At 40.0% G+C, this 22167-nt stretch overlaps 2 protein-coding genes across 2 annotated transcripts; both read right to left on the bottom strand.

Annotated features, from left to right (window-relative positions):
* Positions 1 to 6563: 6563 nt before the first annotated feature.
* On the bottom strand, positions 6564 to 8338 carry LOC131256116 (nicotianamine synthase-like). The gene has a single exon (XM_058257165.1). The coding sequence runs from the start codon at positions 7694 to 7696 to the stop codon at positions 6797 to 6799; it is 900 nt and encodes a 299-aa protein (XP_058113148.1). The 5' UTR covers positions 7697 to 8338; the 3' UTR covers positions 6564 to 6796.
* Positions 8339 to 13526: 5188 nt separating this feature from the next.
* Positions 13527 to 14425, bottom strand: LOC131256115 (nicotianamine synthase-like). Its single transcript, XM_058257164.1, has one exon. The coding sequence runs from the start codon at positions 14405 to 14407 to the stop codon at positions 13553 to 13555; it is 855 nt and encodes a 284-aa protein (XP_058113147.1). The 5' UTR covers positions 14408 to 14425; the 3' UTR covers positions 13527 to 13552.
* Between the last annotated feature and the right edge of the window lie 7742 nt (positions 14426 to 22167).

Raw genomic sequence — 22167 nt, 5'->3', positions numbered from 1 at the left:
TTTATAGATGATAATGATTTCCACCAGACTTTTTGGTTTTCGGCCAAAAATGGTGAGTGTCCTAATAAGCATAATCATGTTATTTTCTTAATTTTTAAGCATTTTTTGTGTTGGACACAAATCCTAAATCTCAATGGATCAAAAGTTATGATCGAACTAAAATTTACTATAAATAATAAAAATGAAAATAAAAAAGATTTTCAATTAACAACATGATGGAATCTTGCAAATTCTGTGTGGGCAACCCGGCATAACGGGTTGAGTGGCTAAAGCAGCTTCTCTTAGCCAAAATCATATATAGTACATCGAAATAACTCATTCTAGTTTGCGAGATTCACCTGTTTTAAAGTTCTGACGGTCCAGATTACTTCTGCCTCCGATCAGGCCTTCTCTGGTCCAGCTAAGACATGAAAGTGTCCGCAACGTGCTCTCCATCAGTGACCTTTGGATGGGTCATAGCTCAACGTGTGACATGTTTGAGCACGTGTGAAATCTGTGCCACTTTCTGAGTGGGCCCAAATGTCAGTATGTATGCATTGCTGGCTGGGTACAATCAATTTTCAGCCATGTAGGGTGGACCCCTTTATTTTCAGTTTTATCATTTCACATATGAATGGCCAGATTTCGCACACGTGCTAAGTTAGCTTCTGTAATCATAATCACCTCTTTACTCATCAATTCGTATTCTACTATTTTCTCTTAATCATCCTTCACGGGCTATTAATCAGTCGATCAACCAGATAAAAAATCTCTGTTTGTTTTCCCCACTCGATCAACGGCTACATTTGTTTTATAGATAGTGCCCCACTTGATTAGTTTTAATCAAAGGTTTAAGACCGTTCAATCAATCTTATTTTGGAGCTGTGGCCCATCTGAAGTGGGTCCCTCTATTTGGTTGGTTCATTTTGACTCACGTGCACGTCACGAGCCATCAAAGTCTGCAAGAGTATCCTCTTTTTCTCTCCCCAGAATGGCCTTTTCCCACAAATAGCAAAGTACCCACGAAATGCATGACGGAACACGCCTTCCTTTGGATGCCATATATACGGCGTAAGCACGTCACTCGCGCGCATGAGATGTATCAGGCTCATCATGAAGTGGCACATGACCCGAGATCTCGGTTGTTAAAACGCCAGGCATACCTCAGGTGTACGGATGAAAAAAGAAGAAGATAGTTTTGTATCATACTTGTATAGACAACCTGATGTTCAGACCGATCTGATAATTGGAAAAAGCAGAATCATGATGGGCCTCTCATAATGAACGGTCCAGATCTCGTACAACTGTTCCATGTTAGCAGGTGAAAGTGAACTCCTTCTACTTCTCCATCTCAGTCGCGCGAGTCCATTAGAAGACTCCGTAGTTGTCATGCAGCCTAGAAGAGGGGAGGTGTACATGCTAAATCTCGTTCTCGTCAATTTATCGGGATATGTTGAATGCTCGAAAATTTTCACGATATTATCATAAAATCTCGTTAAAAATAAAATATTTATATAAGTTAATAAATAATTTTAAAAATGTAAATTATGGTTAAAAATAATTTACTTCATAGTGAAAAATCTGGTTCTCGAAAATTTCCCAGCCGGGGTGGATTTCCAAAATTTAAGGTTTTTATCAGGATATTTTCTCCAAATTCTCGTCAAAATAACTACATTTTAAATTTAAATATATATAGATAATGAATTCCTTAAGCTTTTTTCCGTTTTCTTATTAATATCGCGAGATTATCTTGAGAAAAACGCGATATTTTAAAATTAGCCGATATTATGAAAATATCTTGATAATATCCTGTAACGTATTCACGATATATCGTGATAATATCGTTTGATGAAAGCAACGGGATATTTTGAAAATCTCGGCGATAACATCCACAGTGCATACTATAAAATGGTAGATAGATGGGAATGAAGAAAGGAAAGAAAAACAAAAAAGAAGAAGAAAAAATGGAAGTTAGGGTTTCAGAAAAGGAAAGGTAGATCAAGTGAGAAAACCCTAAAAAAGGAGCTCCCTATCTCAATCCAAAGCTGTATATGTCTATTTTTGCCACATCTCTATGGTAATGTAGGAATTTTTAATTTTAATTTTATTTTATTTTGAAAAAAATGTAGGCTGAAAAATAATTTTCCTTTTTTTTTGTCTTTTGTTTTTAGTTTTTTGTTTTTTGTTTAATGTTCTAATTAGGTTGCAATTATAATAAATAAAAAGTGAGTTTATTTGCCTTTGGTTGGACTCTGTGTCAGTTAAGTATCATTTACGAATTGGTGGTTATTCTTCGACTGTACAAATGGTATAGTTTTACGACGATCCAGACCGTCCAAATTGTTGATCTGACTATTTATGGAGGCCCCAAAATTACTAAAGGTGATAAAATTAGCTATCTGATTTTGTGTTTTACTTTTAGCCATCCATCTGATGGGAATCATTGGATGGTTAGGATGCTTTGATCAGGATAATTTGGTAGATATTCCTTTTACGCTGCAAATTGAATGGCTTGGATCAAGGTTTAAGATATGGTCCAAAACCGTTACGTGATGCATCACTGTCGAAACCGGAACGGAATGGACGATACGTGCCAGCTTCGGCATCCGACGATCGTCTGCTGCCGGTCGACTCGGACAAGTTGGGTAACATACAAGTCTCGGACCGAGTCGCTCCCGGCAGGACGAGTCCTATGAAGGGAGAAAAACGCAGGCTGTTTTGGGCCCGTGATTTTTTCTTTGGCCTATCCAAACCATGCATCAGGTGTGTCCCATCTGGAAGATCAGGCCAATCTTACTCAGGTGGGCGATATCATAAGAAACAATGTAAAATCACATAAAAACAATCAAATTTAAGTGATGAGTCCTACGTAGGGTTGTACACGAACCGAGTTAACTCGGTTAGCTCGCTTGGCTTGACTCTAAAAAGCTCGACTCCGTTGGAAACTGAGTTCAAGCTGAGTCGAGTTAATTTTTTGAGCTTGAGAATTTTTTGAGCCAAGTTCAAGCTTGCACAAGCTTGACTCGACTTGGATCGAACCCCAACTTGAATCGAACTCGGATCGAACTAGTTCGGTGACTCGATTATTTTGATATTGTGTTGCTCAGCAAGTGTTTGATAAAATGATGAGTTTTATGTTGTCTACTGAGTGTTTGATGAAATACTTGTGAATTGATGCGACTGTTTTACATTTTGTGAGAAATTAAAGGTGTACTTTATGTGTTTGAGAAAATGCCGCAGATGCTTGATCTTGGCTCAAACTCAGCTCGAATAGGCCCGAGCTGCTAACTGAACCGAGCCAAGCTGGCCAGTCCGGCTCGAGGACCGAGTCGAGCCAAGTTTGAGCTGGGGTCAGGTAGTCGTCGAGCCGAGTCAAGCTGTGCCAAGCTTGACCCAGTTCGACTCATGCACACCCCTAGTCCTAAGTGATAATTGTATTATAGAACCTTTTAGTCAAGTGCCTGCATGATGACTACACTCGTGCTGGCAAGACTCTGTGAGGCCATTCGTGCTGTCCATTTGTTTTGGCAGCTCATTTTAGGTTATGAGCCTAAAATTAAAGTATATCTAAAGCTCAAGTGGACCACATCAAAGGAGACAGTGGGGATGGAATGCCTGATATTTGTGCTTTTCCTTCATTCAGGTCTAAGTGACCGTACAAAACATATATATACATTATGGTGGGCCATTTAGTCTTGCCATCACATGATCCACAACCATTTTCATTGGATTCATTTATACTGCATGGTAACCCCAACACTAGGTAGCTTGGTAGTATCTTGGCGGGATTTGATCGATTGGGCCACTCGCTTCTTTCAGAGGGAGTAGAAGAGCACATACTTAACAACTTTCAAACACACTTAGGATGAGACATTGATTTCCTCTTAAAGGATGCTAGTTGGAGCCAGTGATGATGATAGTGAGAAATCCACTCTGTTCATCTGTTTTTCTGGATACATTTTAGGATATGAGACCGAAAATCAGGTGGATTGAAAACTCAAGGAGGCCAGATGAGAGGAAAAACTGGGCTCCACCTTGATGTTTATATGCCATCCAAACTGTTTATAAGGTTATTCCCACTGGGATGAAGTGAAAACTTAGCCTGACACCAAAACTTTTGTGGCTATACAAATATTTCAATGGTGGTCACTGAATCCTTATTATTTCCTCTCATATGGCCATCTTGAGTTTTGGATCCACCTGATTTTTGGCCTATTGTCCTAAAATGATCGGGAAAAACAGATGGATGGCATGGATTGAATTATCATATGCGTCTGGTTTGTTATTCTCCTATTAAGACTTGTTTGGAATATATGATTAGGTGGTATTGAATTGCATTAGATGGAATTAAGACTATTATTCTACATTGATTATATGCATGGAAATAACATGTTATTTTGACCATCCAATGTCTGGGATTGAATTCTTCTTCTGGAAAAAAATACTATTTTATGTGAAACCATCATTTGACAAATGGTGAATTTGTAGTTAATGGACCAAATTTCACAATTGATGCCTGTCACTAATATTTATCTGCGACTTGAATGTCACATGTGAAGGCCATTGTATCTCTTGTTGGATGGAAGTTCAAATGTATAGATTAATTCAATCTTTCCCATCGATTCCAAATGCTGGAGACCAGATATAATTCCAAGCCATCCAATCCCACCAGAAGGTCCATCCTCCATATGAAGCGATTTGGACCTTCAAGGTGGGTGGGCGTGATTTTTTCTACTTTGAATGTAGACCATTGACTATTTTTGTTTTGACCGTCCATTTGAGAGCCATCATTTGGATGGGTGGGATTGCTTCATCATTCTTATTTTACAGATATGCTCCATCCATTGTAAGCTCCAAAAATTGGACGGTATGGATAGCTATAAATAAGCATCACATGTGACGAGGATAAGTCACCATCATTCTTAAAATGGGGTGGTGAACTAACATAGGAATCCAAGTCCAGCTACAAATGGGCCCCAGCTGGCCCACTGGCTTTTGAGCCTACATGTCTTGGGCTGGCCTTGGGTGAAGTATCAAGCAGAAGGGCCAAGCTCGGGCTTAAAATACAGGCCCGTTTTTAAAAGGGGCCCATTTTGGATCGTAAAGTGCAATTTTATAATATATACAATATGTAAAAATTCTCATTTACTCCTTATATATTACTACTTATTGGGAATATTTTTCTATCTTTTATGTGATTTTTTATTTTTTATTTTTTTAATTGTTGAATTATGGAAAGAAATTTACTTCATTCCACTTAAGACCCACAGCTTGAGCCTGACCCATCCCAGCATGGGCCTAGCACCACAGGCCCAAGACCAGATAGAAAAGTTGATTTGGCCCAGCTCATTTTCCACTAGAATGTTCATAATCTATCCGTTAATCATGTGGGCCTTACATGAATGTAGAAATGGACACATCACAAAACTGTCAGACATAACAAGTACGCCACTAGGATATAACAGTTGGGTCGGGCCAGACCGGACTAGCCACATGTGGTTAAAGTGGGGCTATTAACCCAAGCCCGACCTGGGGGCGAGCTACCTGGTCCATTTGCCACTTGGCTAATATGAAGCCCAATAAGATAGAAAACGTATTGGATAGCCTCTTAGTTTTGAGTAATTTTAAATCTAGCATGGATCCTTAAACGGTAAAAGAAGCTAGCGCTATCGCTGATCAGCAAAGTCATGGGGCAGGCCTACTACTGATAGAGTACCACGTGAGGGAGAACATGCATGAGATCCAAGCCGTCCATCAGGTGTGCTGACTCGTGTTCACCTTGAAAACGAAAAATTGGGTCCGTCCAAAGTTAAAGAGGTGAGATAGAATGCCAATCGTTAGTTGCTTATGGGGGTCCATCGTAGTTTATATATAGCTTATGACTCTTCTAAGGAAGTTACTCTCCAGAAACATGCGGGGCAAGTTACCTTTCGCTTTCTAAGTAACACGTGGCAGCGATGGTTTTCTAAGAAATGTGCAAGTGGCTCATCCCATTTCACTGCTCACCAGCTTATTTGACTGAATATACCTGTATGTGGCTACTCTAATGTTTGTATTCTATCCAATCTAGCATTAAGTGGATCTCATTACGATGATAGAATGCTCTAAAAAATCAGACTCTTAAACACTTATTAAGTGGACCACACAATGGAAATCAATTAACAACCATTCAAAAACCTCTAAATTCACATGGTGGATGTGCCTTTAAAAAAAAAGAAAGGGTCTCTTGAATTGGGATTTGGTGGTAAGGCCAACACCACCCAGCTAGCTAGTGGAAAAGCTAAGTGGGGCCTCACCAAGATATATATGCTTTTTTATTTTTTAATTTAAATAAAAATTATACAGGCCATTTTTCCATTTTGCCTGCTAAGTTCAATGCATGAGCCCAAAAATGAGGTAGATCCAAAGTTGTATCTCAAGTGGATAGTGGGAATTGAACACCCTCCTACTGTTGAAAATTTATTGGGGCCAGGGAAAATTTGGAACAAGCTTGATATATGTGTTTACCTGACTTTATGAACAAGTTGGCTGGCAAATAAACATTGTGGTGGGCCCCACATTAAAACAAGATATCAATAGAAGCAAAAGCAAGTAAGAACATCATTAGACACTCTCACACAATAGAGATCATTTACTAAGTTACTAACTCAACCCCCCACATTGAAAAACCAAACAAACATCATTCAAGACCTAAAAACAACATAGGAAATATTAGTTCCACCCAAAAGAAGCAAATCCTAGAGTAACATAACATAAACTAGCTCTAGGTACTCCTATTGATTATAGAAAACCAAACACACGCATCCTAACTCATCTTTTATACGATGGGCTTGCGTGCAAGTACAACGGAGTTTATAACTTCATTTGTAGGATGGAAGATGGACAGAATCTCAAACCCATGCAAGTCATCCTCTTCTACAATGGGATACAAAAATCCTCTAGCTCCATTTGCACTCCTCACTAGCAAAATACCTCCACCCTTCATATAATTCCTTAGGTGGGCCACCACTTTCACCTTCTCTTCCTTACTCATCCCTACCAGAGCTGCCAAGAAAATGCAATCAAATGTTCTTAGCTCCTCCTTCACATCCATCACATCACTTGTCTTGAACTCCATCCTCTTTGCTAGTTCATCATCCGTCGCGACGATCCGGCGGGCTAGGTTGTTCGCTGACTCATCGATGTCGTAGTTGTCGAAGCACGTTGTTTTCATGTGGTGGATGGCCATGATAATGGAAGTTAGCGGCATGGGACCAGACCCCACGAATGCCACCCTTTTAGGTTGCACCACTCCATTTTCAGAGAGGATCTGGTACTCAAGGCCAGCGAGCTTGATGTAGTTACTGTAGTAGGGGAAAAGGTTTAGATGGTCTAATGGTTGGGGTATTTTGGTAATTAAAGTAGCGAATTCAAGCTCAAGAAGGCCCTCAGCACGCCCACAGAGGCCTATCAAGCTCTGGCGCATGCGTTGCATGTCGGGTGGTAGGTTTTGGACATTAATGGAAGATGGGAGGGTGCATAGCTTGACAAGATGAGTGAAGAGGCTATTGACATGCTTGGAAGGCCTTAAGGACTCTAGCTTACTGATGCTTGCATGGATTTTCGCCACGTTGGCAATCAGGACATCAAACGCCATGTGACTTTCGAAGATTGGTTGATGGAGAGAAGCCATTGATTGGGTGTCTTTGAGTGTGTTTGTATGGTCATATGGGCACATTTACTTGAGTATTTATAGAGGTAAGACAGTTATGATTATTTTCAAGTCCGTTCTGCCTCAGTCACAACTCATCCTATATTGCCAAATACTAACCGTTGGATTAAATAGGGAGGTTGAGATTAACCGGCTTAAGCATTTACTAAAAGTGTTCTTAATAAAATAATGAGGCCAGCTCCTCTGTAAGTCGTTGCAGCTAGAATAAGCTTATTTTATACCAGGGCTACGCGTGAGTTCACTATAGTGGGACGCACATAGCATCCAACGTGGCATGATGGTCGGCCACTTTGAAAGTTGGATGCATCAAAAGTCAGGCTAATCCAACAATATATAAGGTGGGCCACAACATGAATTTGAAAGTTATCAGTTACGTACATATCTGGTGTGACCATGCAACGATTGAATAGGCTAGATTTGTTTAGCATAGGTTAGGTGGAATACACACATCATGTAGCCAAGTGAATAGGGAAAGAGGCAAAGAGAATAGTTCCTACACGTACACGCCGTGCATTACTTATAGTATAAGAAAGAAAATGCGCAGTAGAGGAACCGGCCTCTGCACGTCTGCTACACGTGTGTCGGCATGGTACATACGTGAGAGATCTCATCCATCCATCAGGTTGGTCCGACTCTCTCGAACTTAAAAAAAAAAAAAAAAAAAAAAAAAAATCTTGTTCACTAGCCCAATACTGGATAGAGGTGGATGGGTTAATCAACTTAGTTCTTGTGATGGGGGGTTAATATAGTGGTCCCTTTGTGATGGATGAAGTGGATTTCGGATCTATAAGGTCATTTTGGCACATGTAAGGCGTGTTCATCAGTGTCATTGCACACGTGCACGCGCTTGACAAAGCTCTGGATGTTTTGCGTTCGGCCTTGTCTGGATGGACTCGGTCCAGGCAGGGGGTTTGTGGGGCCCACCGTGACGTATGTCTTTTATCCACTGGGTGGACTGTAACGTGTAATCCAAACGGTTGGACTTGAGGCCTCCTCTCTCTTAGAGAGAGAGAGAGAGAGAGAGAGAGAGAGAGAGAGATTGACACGTCAAATGACACTTAAGCAATCAAAGGGAGATTCTTTTCACACCATGCACGTTGGGTTTTCGGGATGTGATGCGACGCATGGAGATCCTATCAATATGTTGTGTTCACATCTCTCTCTCTCTCTCTCTCTCTCTCTCTCTCTCTCTCTCTCTCCTTCCTTGTGGTGTGGAGAATATGTCATACCTTTTGCTCTCTTTCAACCCACTGATTGTCCTTATTCAGCCAGGGATTTCTGGCCCGTGAGCTAGTGACCACTTGAACTTGATCTAAACCTGGCCAGGTCTACCTGATGAGCCCTTAGGCAATCTCAGCCGCAAAACCGGCCGAATTATCTGAATATTGAGGTCTGGGTCTGTTTCAGGTTGGCATCAGGAGGGCTAGGATAGGATCATTTTATCTGGGCCCACTTTCACCCGAATTCCAGTTCAGATTGTTGGGCCTAAAATCGAGGCCTTGGGTCGAACCCACGGCCTAAAATTGTTGGTCCGGTGCAGCCAATTTGCGTAATGCATGTACGCGGCTGAAAATGGGCTGGCCCATGGTTGGTTTAGTTCCGTGCTTTGAACTAGCTGGGCCACCTTACAAAGCATTTAATAAGGTCTTCCCGGTCAAGATGAAAGCTAAAGTGTCTCTTGGAGATGGATGCTTGCACACATAGAGCATTTCTAGGGAGATCAACAACGTTGATCTGGTGGGCCATTATCTTCTGAGAGACAAATTCTAAAAAATAACGATGGTTTATTAAGTCCTAGTGATTCCATCATGGTAATTTTCGGCTGCTGAATTGCTTTAAAATTGGGGTTGTCAGTCGGCCAGGCTGCCCACGGGCTTGGCCTACTTCAGGCCTGGGGCATAAAGTTAAGCTCGTTTAATAAATGGGTGAGGCTCGGCCTTTTTTTTTTTTTTTTTTTCACATGCACCTGACCCACACCACCCACGAACGCCATAGTGGGATTTCACCACCTATGGGTCTCGAACACAAGACCTTGTGTTGAAACTCCTCAGAGTCTACCACTGAGGTAAGGACTCGAACCCCGTGTTAAAACAGAGGCTCGGCCTTTGTTTAAGAGACCATCAGCTAAGATTTTAAGTGCTGTTTAGCTTACATCATGCCAGATGTCGCACAAAAATGGATGGGTGGGCTCGGGTCAGGCCGTGGATTACAATCAAGGGCATGACTTGGGTCTTTTTGTTTTGGCCCGTCAGTGGCCTGGGCTAAGCATGGACAAATCTCGTGTGGCCCAAAAAAAGCTTGTTGATAGCCCCATGTAATATTGTGATGTAGAGCAGATCGCAGAAACTTTCATGGCAAAGATGGACCAGAGAAGGCCCGTAGGAGGTGGAACTTATTCAGACAGTCAGACCTTAAATCAATCATATCTCACAAACCGGGATGAGTTTTTCGACATATCATATATGATTTTGAGGTAGGAGAAGCTACTTAAGACAATCAACCCACTACACTGGGTTGCCCACACTGGATTTGCGAGATTCCATCAAATCAGCGGTCAAAAGTTCCATTTAATTTTGTTTTTACTATAAATAGTAAATTTTAGTTGGAGTATAACTTTTGATCCTTGAGTTGTGGGAGTAGTGCCTAACATCAAAAGGGCATAGAACACTTAGGAGAATATCGGGGATAAGGTCAAATTGAACACTTACTATTTTTGGTTGAAAACCATGAAGTCCTGTAGGAATCATTATCATCTATAATGGTAAGTTTATTATTGACAGGAAGTCACCTTTTAGGGTATTTGAGTTGAGTTTGAGTCTACAACTGTCCTAGGTTTGAACTCATTATTTAAAGACTTGTATTTATTATTATTATTATTATTATTATTATTTTTTTTTTTTTATGATCAATCATTTTTTTTTTTTGAAATTTTTTCTTCTTTTATCTGTCATGGATTCGAGGAAGCTCTGTGAGGAGTTTAGAGAGCAGTGCATTCGGAATAGATATCTCCTGAGGTAAATGGTGATGGACCTCATCGCGTCCCTCCCTGTGTCATATTGTGATTGAAGCCCATTCACATGGGGCTTCCGAGATCAAAGGCTTTGATGCCTTTGGGATGCTATTCCTTATCGATCCTCTCATCTCCAAGAATCCCAAGCGGGCCTTCTTGGAAAACCTTTAAGCGATTTTTTGGTCATTCGGTTTGAAGTGGCCCATTCGATCAATGGTTCTAATTTCATCATTTATGGGCAGTCTTGAAGTTCACTCACAAACTTCCGCTTTGGGCTTTAGACTCTTTGGTGAGTCCCTTTTCTTGAAGAGATGGTTTTGTAAAACAGGTTTATATACTGAAATCAATGATTCGGTTGTTGCTTTTGTAAAATTCTTCAAACTTCTTGTGATCGGTTCGTTGCGTTGAAACGTACATTCAATGGGCCCCACTGGGGAGGACTCATGACCTGCAAGTGTACGGTCAAAAGAACATGAGTAATGGTCCCTACCAATCCCATCATGTTGAATTAGGATGATTCTGATTTAATCTGTAGAATCTCCACAATGGGTTCATAGGATGGACGTTCCAGATCATCCTAAAGTCATATAGCTGTTAAATGTTTCAGGTCCCACGTGTTGGTCCTTTTTGTGAACCGTTGATCAGTTATCCGGCAATTATAGTAATAAAATTCGGGAACCCTAGCTAGCTGGTAATTTCCCGCCATTGATACAACTCACCAAGCTGTGAAAAGAAAGAATCGTTGTTAATCTCTTCCCTTTCCAACTGACTATCTTCCTCATCCATGCCATTCATCAGGTGTACTATATTTTGTTTACCTCGGAAACCAAAAACTGGATATGTCCAAAACTAAAAGCGACAAGGAAGAGTTGAGATGGGATGCCCACGGTTGGTTGTTTATTGTGTCCACCATAGTCTATATACGCTATCCAAACCATTCACATGACTCTTCCAACCAAGGGGAAGGTACTATCTGTGTCACGCGATACCGTACCTTTTTAAGTAGAATTTGGATCCCCTGCTTGCCACAAATAAAAAATTTATGTTTATTGCAATGTGATTGAGACACATAATTATAGACTGCATTTAATACAACAGTGCTGACAACATTAGTAATGATGTGGACCAATCACAATGCAGAGAAAAGAAAATCTATGTTTATGGCAAGTAATGGATTTGGATTCTTATAGGGCTTGTTTGGTATGTGGAATTGAATGGTATTGAATTGTATTAGATGGAATTAACATCATTATTGCACAAAGATTGCATGTCTGGAAATACCATGGTATTGTAACCATCCAATCCCATATTTGGGATAAAATTTTTGCCATGGGAAAACACCAGATTAAGCAAAATCATGTTTGGTGGACCATGAAATTGTAATCAATGGACCAAATTCACAATGGATATTGTTCACTTGAATACATATATAACTAGAATGTCACAAGTAAACAGTGTATATGGATGGACAACATGGATAAACACATGCATCAATGTGGGCCCCACATGTGTAGTGGATTTCAAAATCTACATAAATCCTGCATGAGACCAAATGCAATTCGATGAGACTAAATGCAATTCCATCCCACATAATCCCAACCTTTCCCGTCCTCTCCAAATGTTGGATGGAATTGTATGAGACCAAATGCAATTATATCCTACCTAATCCCATCTAATACCCAACCCCCCCCCCCCCCCCGAAGTAGTATGTGTCAGCGAGGGTCTTACAAGAAACATGCATGCAACCTGCTCATCCCATCTCACTACTCACATGTCCCGTTCACCTGCCTATTTAAATTCATATACTTTTGTGGGGCCCACCCTTTTATTTGTACTCCATTCAACCAAGCATAAAATGAGCCCTATCACAATGATGGGATGCTCCAAAATCAGGTTTACCTAGTTATTTAGTGGATCACATAATAGAAATCAAATGACAATCATCTGAAGTGTTTAACTTAACATAGTGGTCCACATGATTGATGGATATACTTACATATTAAGTTGTCTAAATTTCAAATGGGGCAATCCTTCTAGACAGGTGGGATGCCATAAAAACTGATGGTGGCCCCTCGTGACTCTTTGTGGACTGATATCCCATTTTATCTAAGGCCTCTAAAACACCAACCCTCTTTAGCCCACCATGTTTATACGTAACATCTACTCAGTTTTTCATTTTCGATCGATTTTAGGCCTTTGGGCAAAAAATCATACACGTCTACTACTCAGGCGTGCCACGGCAATGGAATGCCAACCATAGGTTTGTGTGGGGGCCATCGAGAGGCATGTATCTTTCATCAAACCCATTAATTTTATGAAAGTTATCCAAATGATTTAGTAGCAATTTTAAATTATTTCCATTGGTGTATCCTTTTTGAGTTTTCTATCCGGTTTATACTTTTTATGTACCGTTCAAATAATATGGTGGGCTCCACATATGGGTTGTTTTATGATAGGCATAAAACAGGTGCTTTAGGATATTCCGGTCCTCTTCCTGTTGATGAGATCCACGCGCAATGCTACATACGCGGCATATATGCGAACAGTGCACGTGTGCAGGACATCCACACAGAGAGAGAGAGAGAGAGAGAGAGAGAGAGAGAGAATGCGTACATAAACAAGATCTCAATAGAAGTAAAAGCAAGTAATGATATCATTACTCACTCGAACACAAAAGAGATTTACTAACTCTCAAACCCCACATTGAAAAACCAAACAAACATCAGACAACACCTAAACACAATAGAGGAAATACTAGTTCCACATAAAAGAAGAGAATCCTAGACTATCATTTACTAGCTCTAGGTACTTCTATAGAGTATAGAAAATCAAACACACGCATCCTAACTCTTTTATGCGATGGGCTTGCGTGCAAGTACAACTGAGTTTATAACTTCATCTGTAGGATGGAAGATGGACAGAATCTCAAACCCATGCAAGTCATCCTTTTCTACAATGGGGTACAAAAATCCTCTAGCTCCATTTGCACTCCTCACTAGCAAAATACCTCCACCCTTCATATACTTCCTTAGGTGGCCCACCACCTTCACCTTCTCTTCCTTAGTCATCCCCACCAGAGCTGCCAAGAAAATGCAATCAAATTCTCCTAGCTCCTCCCTCACATCCATCACATCACTTGTCTTGAACTCCATCCTCTTTGCTAGTTCATCATCCGTTGCGAGAATCCGGCGGGCTAGGTTGTTTGCCGATTCATCGATGTCGTAGTTGTCGAAGCGCGTTGTTTTCATGTGGTGGATCGCCATGATAATGGAAGTTAGCGGCATGGGACCGGACCCCACGAATGCCACCCTTTTAGGTTGCAGCACTCCATTTTCAGAGAGGATCCCATACTCTAGTCCGGCGAGCTTGACGTAGTTAGTGTAGTAGGGGAAGAGGTTTAGGTGGTCTAAAGGGCGGGGTATTTTGGTAATTAAAGTGGAGAATTCAAGCTCGAGAAGGCCTTCAGCTCGCCCACAGAGGCCTATCAAGCTCTGGCGCATGCGTTGCATGTCGGGTGGTAGGTTTTGGACATTGATGGAAGATGGGAGGGTGCATAGCTTGACAAGCTGAGTGAAGAGGGCATTGACATGCTTGGAAGGCCTTAAGGACTCTAGCTTACTGATGCTTGCATGGATTTTTGCCACGTTGGCAATCAGGACATCAAACGCCATGTGACTTTCGAAGATTGGTTGATGAAGAGAAGCCATTGATTGGGTGTTTTTGAGTATGTTTGTGTGGTCATATGGGCACATTTTCTTGAGTATTTATAGACGTAAGACACTAACCGTTTATATCCGTTTTGCCCAAGTTAGCATTCAAGCTCGATCGTCCGTCCCCAAATACCAACTGTTGCATTAGATAGGGATGCTGAGATTAACAAGCAGTTTCTAAAACTGTTCATAATAAAATAATAAGACCAGTTCCTGTACAAGTCTTTGTAGAATAATCTTATTCTACAAGGGCTACGCGTGTGCCCACGCTGTTGGGATGTCCATGATGTAGAGCGGGTCGCTGATAATTTCCTGGCCCAGATGGAGCAGAAAAGGCCTGATCAGAGACAGAGATGATCCAGACCGTCGGAACTTAAAACAGATGTATCTCGCAAACCGGAATGAGCTCTCAGACATACCATATATGATTTTGGGGTAAGACAAGCTACTTTAGCCACACCATGCCGAATTTGCGAAATACCATCAGATACGGTCGAATTCCTTTTTTAATTTGGTTTTTTACTTTTTATAAAAGTTTTAGTTTGAGTATAAGTCTTCATTCGTTGTTGGGCTTTAGGAGTTGTGTCGAACATAAATAGTGCCTAGAATAATTAGGAGAATAGCATAGTTGAGCGAAATAGGACACTATTTTTGACTGAAACCATGAGGTCCAGTGGAAATCATGATTGTCTAAGTTTACTATTTATAGTAATTCATGATTTCTAAGAGTTTTAGTTATAGTTTGAGTTCAAAACTTCTTCCTAAGGTTTATGTTATTATTGAAGAGGTTGTAATCTCATTTTTCTTTATCAATCAATTTATTACGAATTTCTAAAAATTATTATATTTTCTTATTTTCCTCATGGATTTGAAGCATTTATGAAGAGTTTAAAGAAGTTCCTTGAATTTGGAATAGTTATCTCCCGAGGAAGATGGTGCTCAACCTGAACATGTCCTTCCCTGCGTCACCATGACATCTAGCTCGTCCATCAGGGTTGCCCCACTGTGGAAGTTCGATGCTCCATGGCCCATCCAACCATCTAACCATCAACTGGTCCACCACTGGAAGTTTTTTGGGTTCCAGTTGATTTCAAGTGTGCTGATTGATTAAGGCTGATTTTTTAGCATCCTCTCATCGTGGTAGGGCACGCATAATTCATGGGTTTGAGTAGAATAGATACAACGTGCACAGACAGCATGGCACTTGAGCGTGAGATCCAACCCGTCCATCAGGTTTGTCTGAATTTCTAAATGTTTTACTACAAATAAATCTGATTTAGTTAGAATGTGGGCCCAAATATTGGATAAAGGTGGATGGGTCAGAACACGAGCCTACGTTTGTTTTGGAAACATACCTGACGAGTGGATCAACCTAGGCTACGGCATCAATATAGTAGGTTTTTTTTTTTTTTTTTTTTTTTTTTTTTAAAAATTTTATTTTATAACACACGCACACACACCCCACACACTCACGCTAGTGGAATTTCACCACCTATGGGTACTCGAACCCTTGACCGGCTGTTGAAACTCCTGAGAGTCTACCGCCCGAGCAAGAGTAAGGACCCATCAATATAGTAGTTCATTTGTGATGAATGGACTGGATTTCGGACCTGTGGCTCCATGCTGGCACATGTATAGCATGCACACAAGCTTCATCACACACGCGTGGGTCCATATGTATTTTATATATGAGAAGGACAACTAATTTAAGAAATAGGTGTCAAGTCCAACCAGTTGGACAAGAAGTTACAGTCCATCCGATTGAGTGATCCAATTAAAATAACTGTTGGTGGCGTGTGTGTGTGTGTGTATATATATATATATAAGATTGATGGGTCCAAAGGACACGTAAATAACACTTGAGCATTCAAAGATAGATTCTTTTCATACCAGCAATGTTGGAATATTTGGGAATATGATGCCACACATGGAGATCCCATGGATGTGTTGCGTTCACATGACTTTCCCTCTCACTGGCATTTGGGAATGTGATGCGACGCATGGAGATCCCATGGATGTGTTGCCTCTCTCTCTCTCTCTCTCTCTCTCTCTCTCTCTCTCTATTGTTGTGAAAATGCCTTTTGAATTTATTGAATTTCTCAAGGCTTTTGCTTTCTCACACCCATTTATAGATTGCCCTTACTGTAGATCCACAGGGAACGGATTGTTTTTTACTTGAAGTTACTGGGCTGGGTTGGGCTAAGATTGGCTGAGTTCTGTCCTATGATGAGCTACTGACTTCTTGACCTTCATCTGAACCAGGGTAGGTCTAGTTGATAGGCCCTTAGGCCATCTCAGCTACAAACCGGGTTGAATTAGTCTAAAGATCAAGGTCTGAGTCTGTTCCAGCCCATGGGCTTCTCAGCATCAGGAGGGTTTGGGTAGGATCATGTTATCTGGGTGCGCTTGCACTCCAAGTCAAGCTCAGCTAATGGTTGGGCCTAATAGGATTGGTGTCGAACCCATGGCCGTTGAACTTGCACGAATCTCACCCAATATGGGCTGGTCCAGTGCGTGATGCATATGCATGGCTAAAAATGGGCTGGCTCCATTTAATAATTGGGCCAGCTCAGTCTTTGTTTAAGAGACTGTTAGGCCTGGACCAGCCTGGTTCCTTTAGGATTTTAAGTGAGTTTTTGTCATATATCATGCACGATGAGGCACACAATGAACAGCCCATATGTCGCACAAAAATAGGTGGTTGGGCTCGGTTCAGGCCGTGGATTATCATCAAGGGCTTGACTTGGTATGTTTGTTTTGGTTTGTTAGTGACCTAGGCCAAGCTTAGACAAATAGGGCTAGTGTAATCAGATGTCTTAAATCTATAATTCCCGCGTGCTTGACCGGTCGAGGGGGTTGCTCAACCAGTTGAGGACAGCTCGACTCGAAGTCCAGCGTGTTTTTTCTTTTAGGTGTCCGGGCCGCTTGACCAGTGGAGGTTTAGGTTCGACTTGTTGAGGGTGCCCTGACCTGATTTGACTAGTCGAGGGTTATGCAGGAGGTCGTGGTACGACCTGTCGCCTAGGCAAGTGGTTTGATTCCTTTATGGTGAGTAAGGAATTGTATGTTGATGACATGCAGATCGCCAATTATGATATGTTTGATATCAATATACTTAAGACTTGGTTAAGTGGGACATTCAGGATGAAGGATTAGAGGGCTATAAAAATGGTTCTCGGCATTGAGACTAGAAAAGGAGTAGGCTTTGGTTATCTTAGGTAGAATATCTTGGGTAGGTATTGATCAAGTATGTGATGGACCAAGTAAAGCCAGAGAGCGTTCCCTACGCATCTCTCCTCAAAGTTTTCCTCGGGACATGTCCCAAAATAGATGAGAAAAAGCAAGATATATCTCATGAGCCTTATTTTAATGCAGTTGGCAGTATATGCCATGGTCTGGATTAGACCGGTTATTTCACAGGCTATCAGTATTGTGAGCAAAACCCCGACAAGAAATATTGGGTAGCGGTGAGATTGTAAGAAGACTACGTCTTTCTTTTTGAGAAGACAGGAGCAAAGGTGGTTGGGCACGTGGATTCTGATCCGGCAGACATGCTCACCTAGAATGTTCTTATAGAGAAGTTTAAGTTATGTGCAACTTCTCTAGACTTGGTGATGGCGAAAAAGAAGGACGGAGTGTGCACGAGAAGCTATAATGTGATGCAAAGATAAGAGAAGAGGTCAATAAGCTACATGGTTGAATATTGAAGATATGGTGAAAATTATTATAATCGAATGTTTTAAATCTATAATTCTAGCACTGCTCGACCAGTTGAGGACAACTCGACTCGAAGTGTAGCGTGTTTTTTCTTTTAGGTGTCCAGGTCGCTCGAGCAGTTGAGGGTCAGGCTCGATTGGTCGAGGGTGCCCTTCGACCAGTCAAGGACCTGGTTCGACTAGTCGAGGGTTACGCAGATAGTGCGTGGATTCTGCGCAAACTGCGTAAATTTGAGGCGGTTTCGCAGAGGTGCGGAAGGGGAGTTTCCTAAACTATAAATAGGGGTCCCTAGGGCTATTCTAGAGCATACTAAGGCTTCCTAAAGGGTTTTCAAGGGTTCCTAAAAGGGTTTTAGGGTTTTTAAAGGGTGTAGCAAGGATGAGATTCGAGGTTGTTCGAATCAGGTAAGTCCTTTCTCTTTGTAATTTCTATTTTCATAATGAAATTATGTCGCTTTGTGCCGTGGTTTTTTCCCTCAAGGGTTTTCTACGTTAAATCTGTGTTCTCTCTTATGTATACTTGGTGCTATTGGATTGCTATCCTAGATCTAGATCTATATGATTCCGCAACACAAATCCCCAACAAGGGCCGAGCTTGGATAGACCATGTGCCGGCACAAGCCAAGCCCCTTGATAACCCTATCTAATTGTGTGCTTGTAGCCCATTCACATGGGCCTACAAGATCAAAGGTTTTGATACCTTAGAGATGCTATTCCTTTTCATCCTCTAATCTCAATCCCTAGTTGTGTTGGGAGTTGCAGAAGCAAACCGCAAATTCAAATCACGCAAACGATAGATAAAAGCAAATAAAACAATTACAAAAAACACACGAAGTTGTGTGGAAAAATTCTTGTCGAAATATATTTTCAAATAAATCTGCATTTAAGGTTTCAATGATAAGATCGACATCAATATGATAATGAGACCTTAAAACTAAGAATTTATAAGTCTTGCTATTATGCACATATCATATAAATGCACAATCAAGAAATTTATCTGCTAATTTAGTTTTTTTAGATAAAGGTAGTCCTACTTTAACTAAACAACCCTACACTTTAAGATATACTAGGTTTGAAGGTTTGTTATTCTACAGTTCAGAATAAATTTTATTAGAATACTTATGAGGTACACAATTTAGAATATGACATGTAGTGAGAAGAGCTTGTCCCTTTAAAATAAAGGGCAATGCAGAACTAGAAAGTATATTATTTACCATGTTCATCAGAGTTTTATTTTTCCTTTTAGTTATTCAATTTTGTTGAGGTGAATATGGTGCAGTTACCTCATGTATAATCCATTTTGATTCACGGTAAGATGTGAAGTCATAAGACAAGTATTTTTGACCTCAATCAGATCTAAGAACCTTCACTTTTCTCTCTAATTGATTTTCTATCTCATTTACAAATGTTACGAATGTATCTTTTGCTTCATATCTACTCCTGATCAGATATACTCTTGCATGTCTAGAGTAATCATTTATTAAGGTTATAAAATATTTCTTTCCTGTATAAGTTATAATATTCAGTTTAACAAACAAAAGTATCATTATTAGAGATCACACACATTATTCGGATTCAAAAACTAACTTGAACACATTCTTGTTAAGAATAGATCTAGAGATAAAATTCTTCCAAGAATCTGGTACATGCAACAAATCAAGAAGAGTTAACATCTTTCCAAAAGAAAGCTTCAGGCTCACATTTTCTTTACTGGTAACCTTTGCCTAGGATGATTTTTTCATAAAAATGCCACTTGCATTTTCTACATTCTCATATGAGAAAAATGTACTATGGTTGTAACAAAGATGCTTGGTGGGAGCTTAATCAATCTATTACTCATCTGAGTAACAAGCAATGAGTGCTTCAGTAATGGCTCTCATTAATTCTTCCACAACATGTGCATAGTCATTTTCCTTTTTATCACCTTTGTGGAACCTACATTGCTTAAAGTGTTCATTTTTTCCACACACAGCATCATTCATTCTTCCTATTGTTTTTGTTTATGTTTTTATTTCTTTGTCCATGATGATGCTTTTTCTTTTGTGGTACAAAACTTCGATTTTTTGACCCTTCTGGTTATCCTCAACAAGGTGGGCCTTAGTAATACATTCTAAATCCAGAGAATATTTATCACAGTTTTTAACTTCCTCTTTTATAAGTATGTGAATGATGAGGTCATGAAAGCTCATATCCTCTCTTATCACAGTTTTTAACTTCCCTTTTTATAAGTATGTGAATGATGAGATCATGAAAGCTCATATCCTTTTTCTTATGCTTTAGAGAATTTTTATATTTCTTCCAAGATGATGGCAGTTTTTCAATTATTACAACAGCTTGGAAAGACTCATCAATCACTATTCCTTTAATCGATATTTCATGAACTTTTTGTAAATCATGCACCTGATCTACTATAGACTTATTATCAAATATTTTAAAATCAATGTAATGACTAACTACATACTTCTTTGTTCTATCATTCTCCGTTTTGAATTTCTTCTCAAGATGATTTCATAGTTCTTTGATGGTGGAGAAATGATAATACATATCATAGTTTTCATTGGTCATTGCATTCAGAATGATTCTGACATAGATAATCAAAAGATGTCATTGTTTCATTCGCTTCAAGTGATGGGGTAAAATCTCTGATAACGTAAATTAGCTTGAGGGTAGTAAGAAAGAATTGCATTTTTTTACTGCCATATCTTAAAGTTCTTTTCATATAAAATCTCGATTCTAGGAGTCTTAGATACGCTGGTCAGTGCCGAGATTTTTGAGAGAGAAATTTGTTTTTAAATTTTTTGTTATAAAATATAGAGATATACCTTAAAATCTAAAATAATAAACAAGAAATAACAATAGATGCAACTAGATAGCTGGGGCACATTACTGTCCGTCTTAAAGACACATTTTCCCCCCAAAGGCAGACGATCCCTGATGCAATGGGTCCTAGTAAGTCCGCCTCTAGGATACAACTACTCTTCTCTAAGATAAACGGCTAGTATCAAATGTATTCACGAACTTAGCCACACAAACTAACTTGCCCAGAGAGAACTCAGAAAAAAATCAGAGAAAAGATACATTTTTTAGATGAATTTTACAATGGAGGGGAGTCGTTATTGTAAAAGAAAAGTAGATAGCCATTGGGGCTTGAGGTGCTTGCGAGCGGTGTAATAAATATATGTCGGTGCATGCCCGCTTATTAATTATTAGGTAGGTATTTAATGGCTTTATCTTTTTGTACATGGGTAACACAACGTGAAAAAAGGGAAAAAATGACGGATTTAGAGACGGTTCTGGACCGTCTCTAAATTTTCTTGGTTTATAGACGCTTTAGAGATGGCCGAAAACTGTCTCTAAATTTTTAGACGGCCCTTGACCGTCCTTATTATTGTCTTAAAAATTTGAACGTTAACAAATCATTTAAGACGGTCAAAAACCGTCGACGGCCATTGACCGTCGGGAATAAGAGATGGTCCCTGACCGTCTTATATGGTGGAATTTGAGACAGTCATTGACCGTCACTTACTGGTAATTTGACTGTCAAGGACCGTCTCAATTATAGACGGTCATTGGCTGTCTTTTCCTGTAATTTGGGACTGTCAAAGAGAATGTATTAGGGACGGTTCTTAGCTGTCTCTGTTTGAGAGTGTCAAGGACCGTCTCTATTAAAGACGGTCATTGACCGTCTCGTATTGGTAATTTGAGACTGTCATTGGCTGTCTTTTATTAGTTGTGGAAGGCAGTTAAAAATAGCCTGTTTTAGGGACGGTCCGTAGCAGTCTCTATTTGAGACTGTCAATGACCGTCTCTATTAGAGACGGTCCTTAGCCGTCTTATTATGGTTATTTGAAACTGTCAAGGACCATCTGTATTAGAGACGGTCCTAAACCGTCTCTAATGCTTAAGTCAAACTTTAAGAATAAAAGAAATTATGAATTTCGAAAAAAAAAAGGTTAAAAAACTTGGAAAAATAACTAACAGTGTTTAAGAAAAAAATTTAGATTTTGAAAAAAAAAGTAATTTTATAAAAATCTAGATTTT

Source organism: Magnolia sinica, chromosome 9 (assembly GCF_029962835.1).
Source record: "Magnolia sinica isolate HGM2019 chromosome 9, MsV1, whole genome shotgun sequence".
NCBI classification, from domain to species: domain Eukaryota; kingdom Viridiplantae; phylum Streptophyta; class Magnoliopsida; order Magnoliales; family Magnoliaceae; genus Magnolia; species Magnolia sinica.
This window is presented reverse-complemented; position numbering and strand designations above follow the sequence as displayed.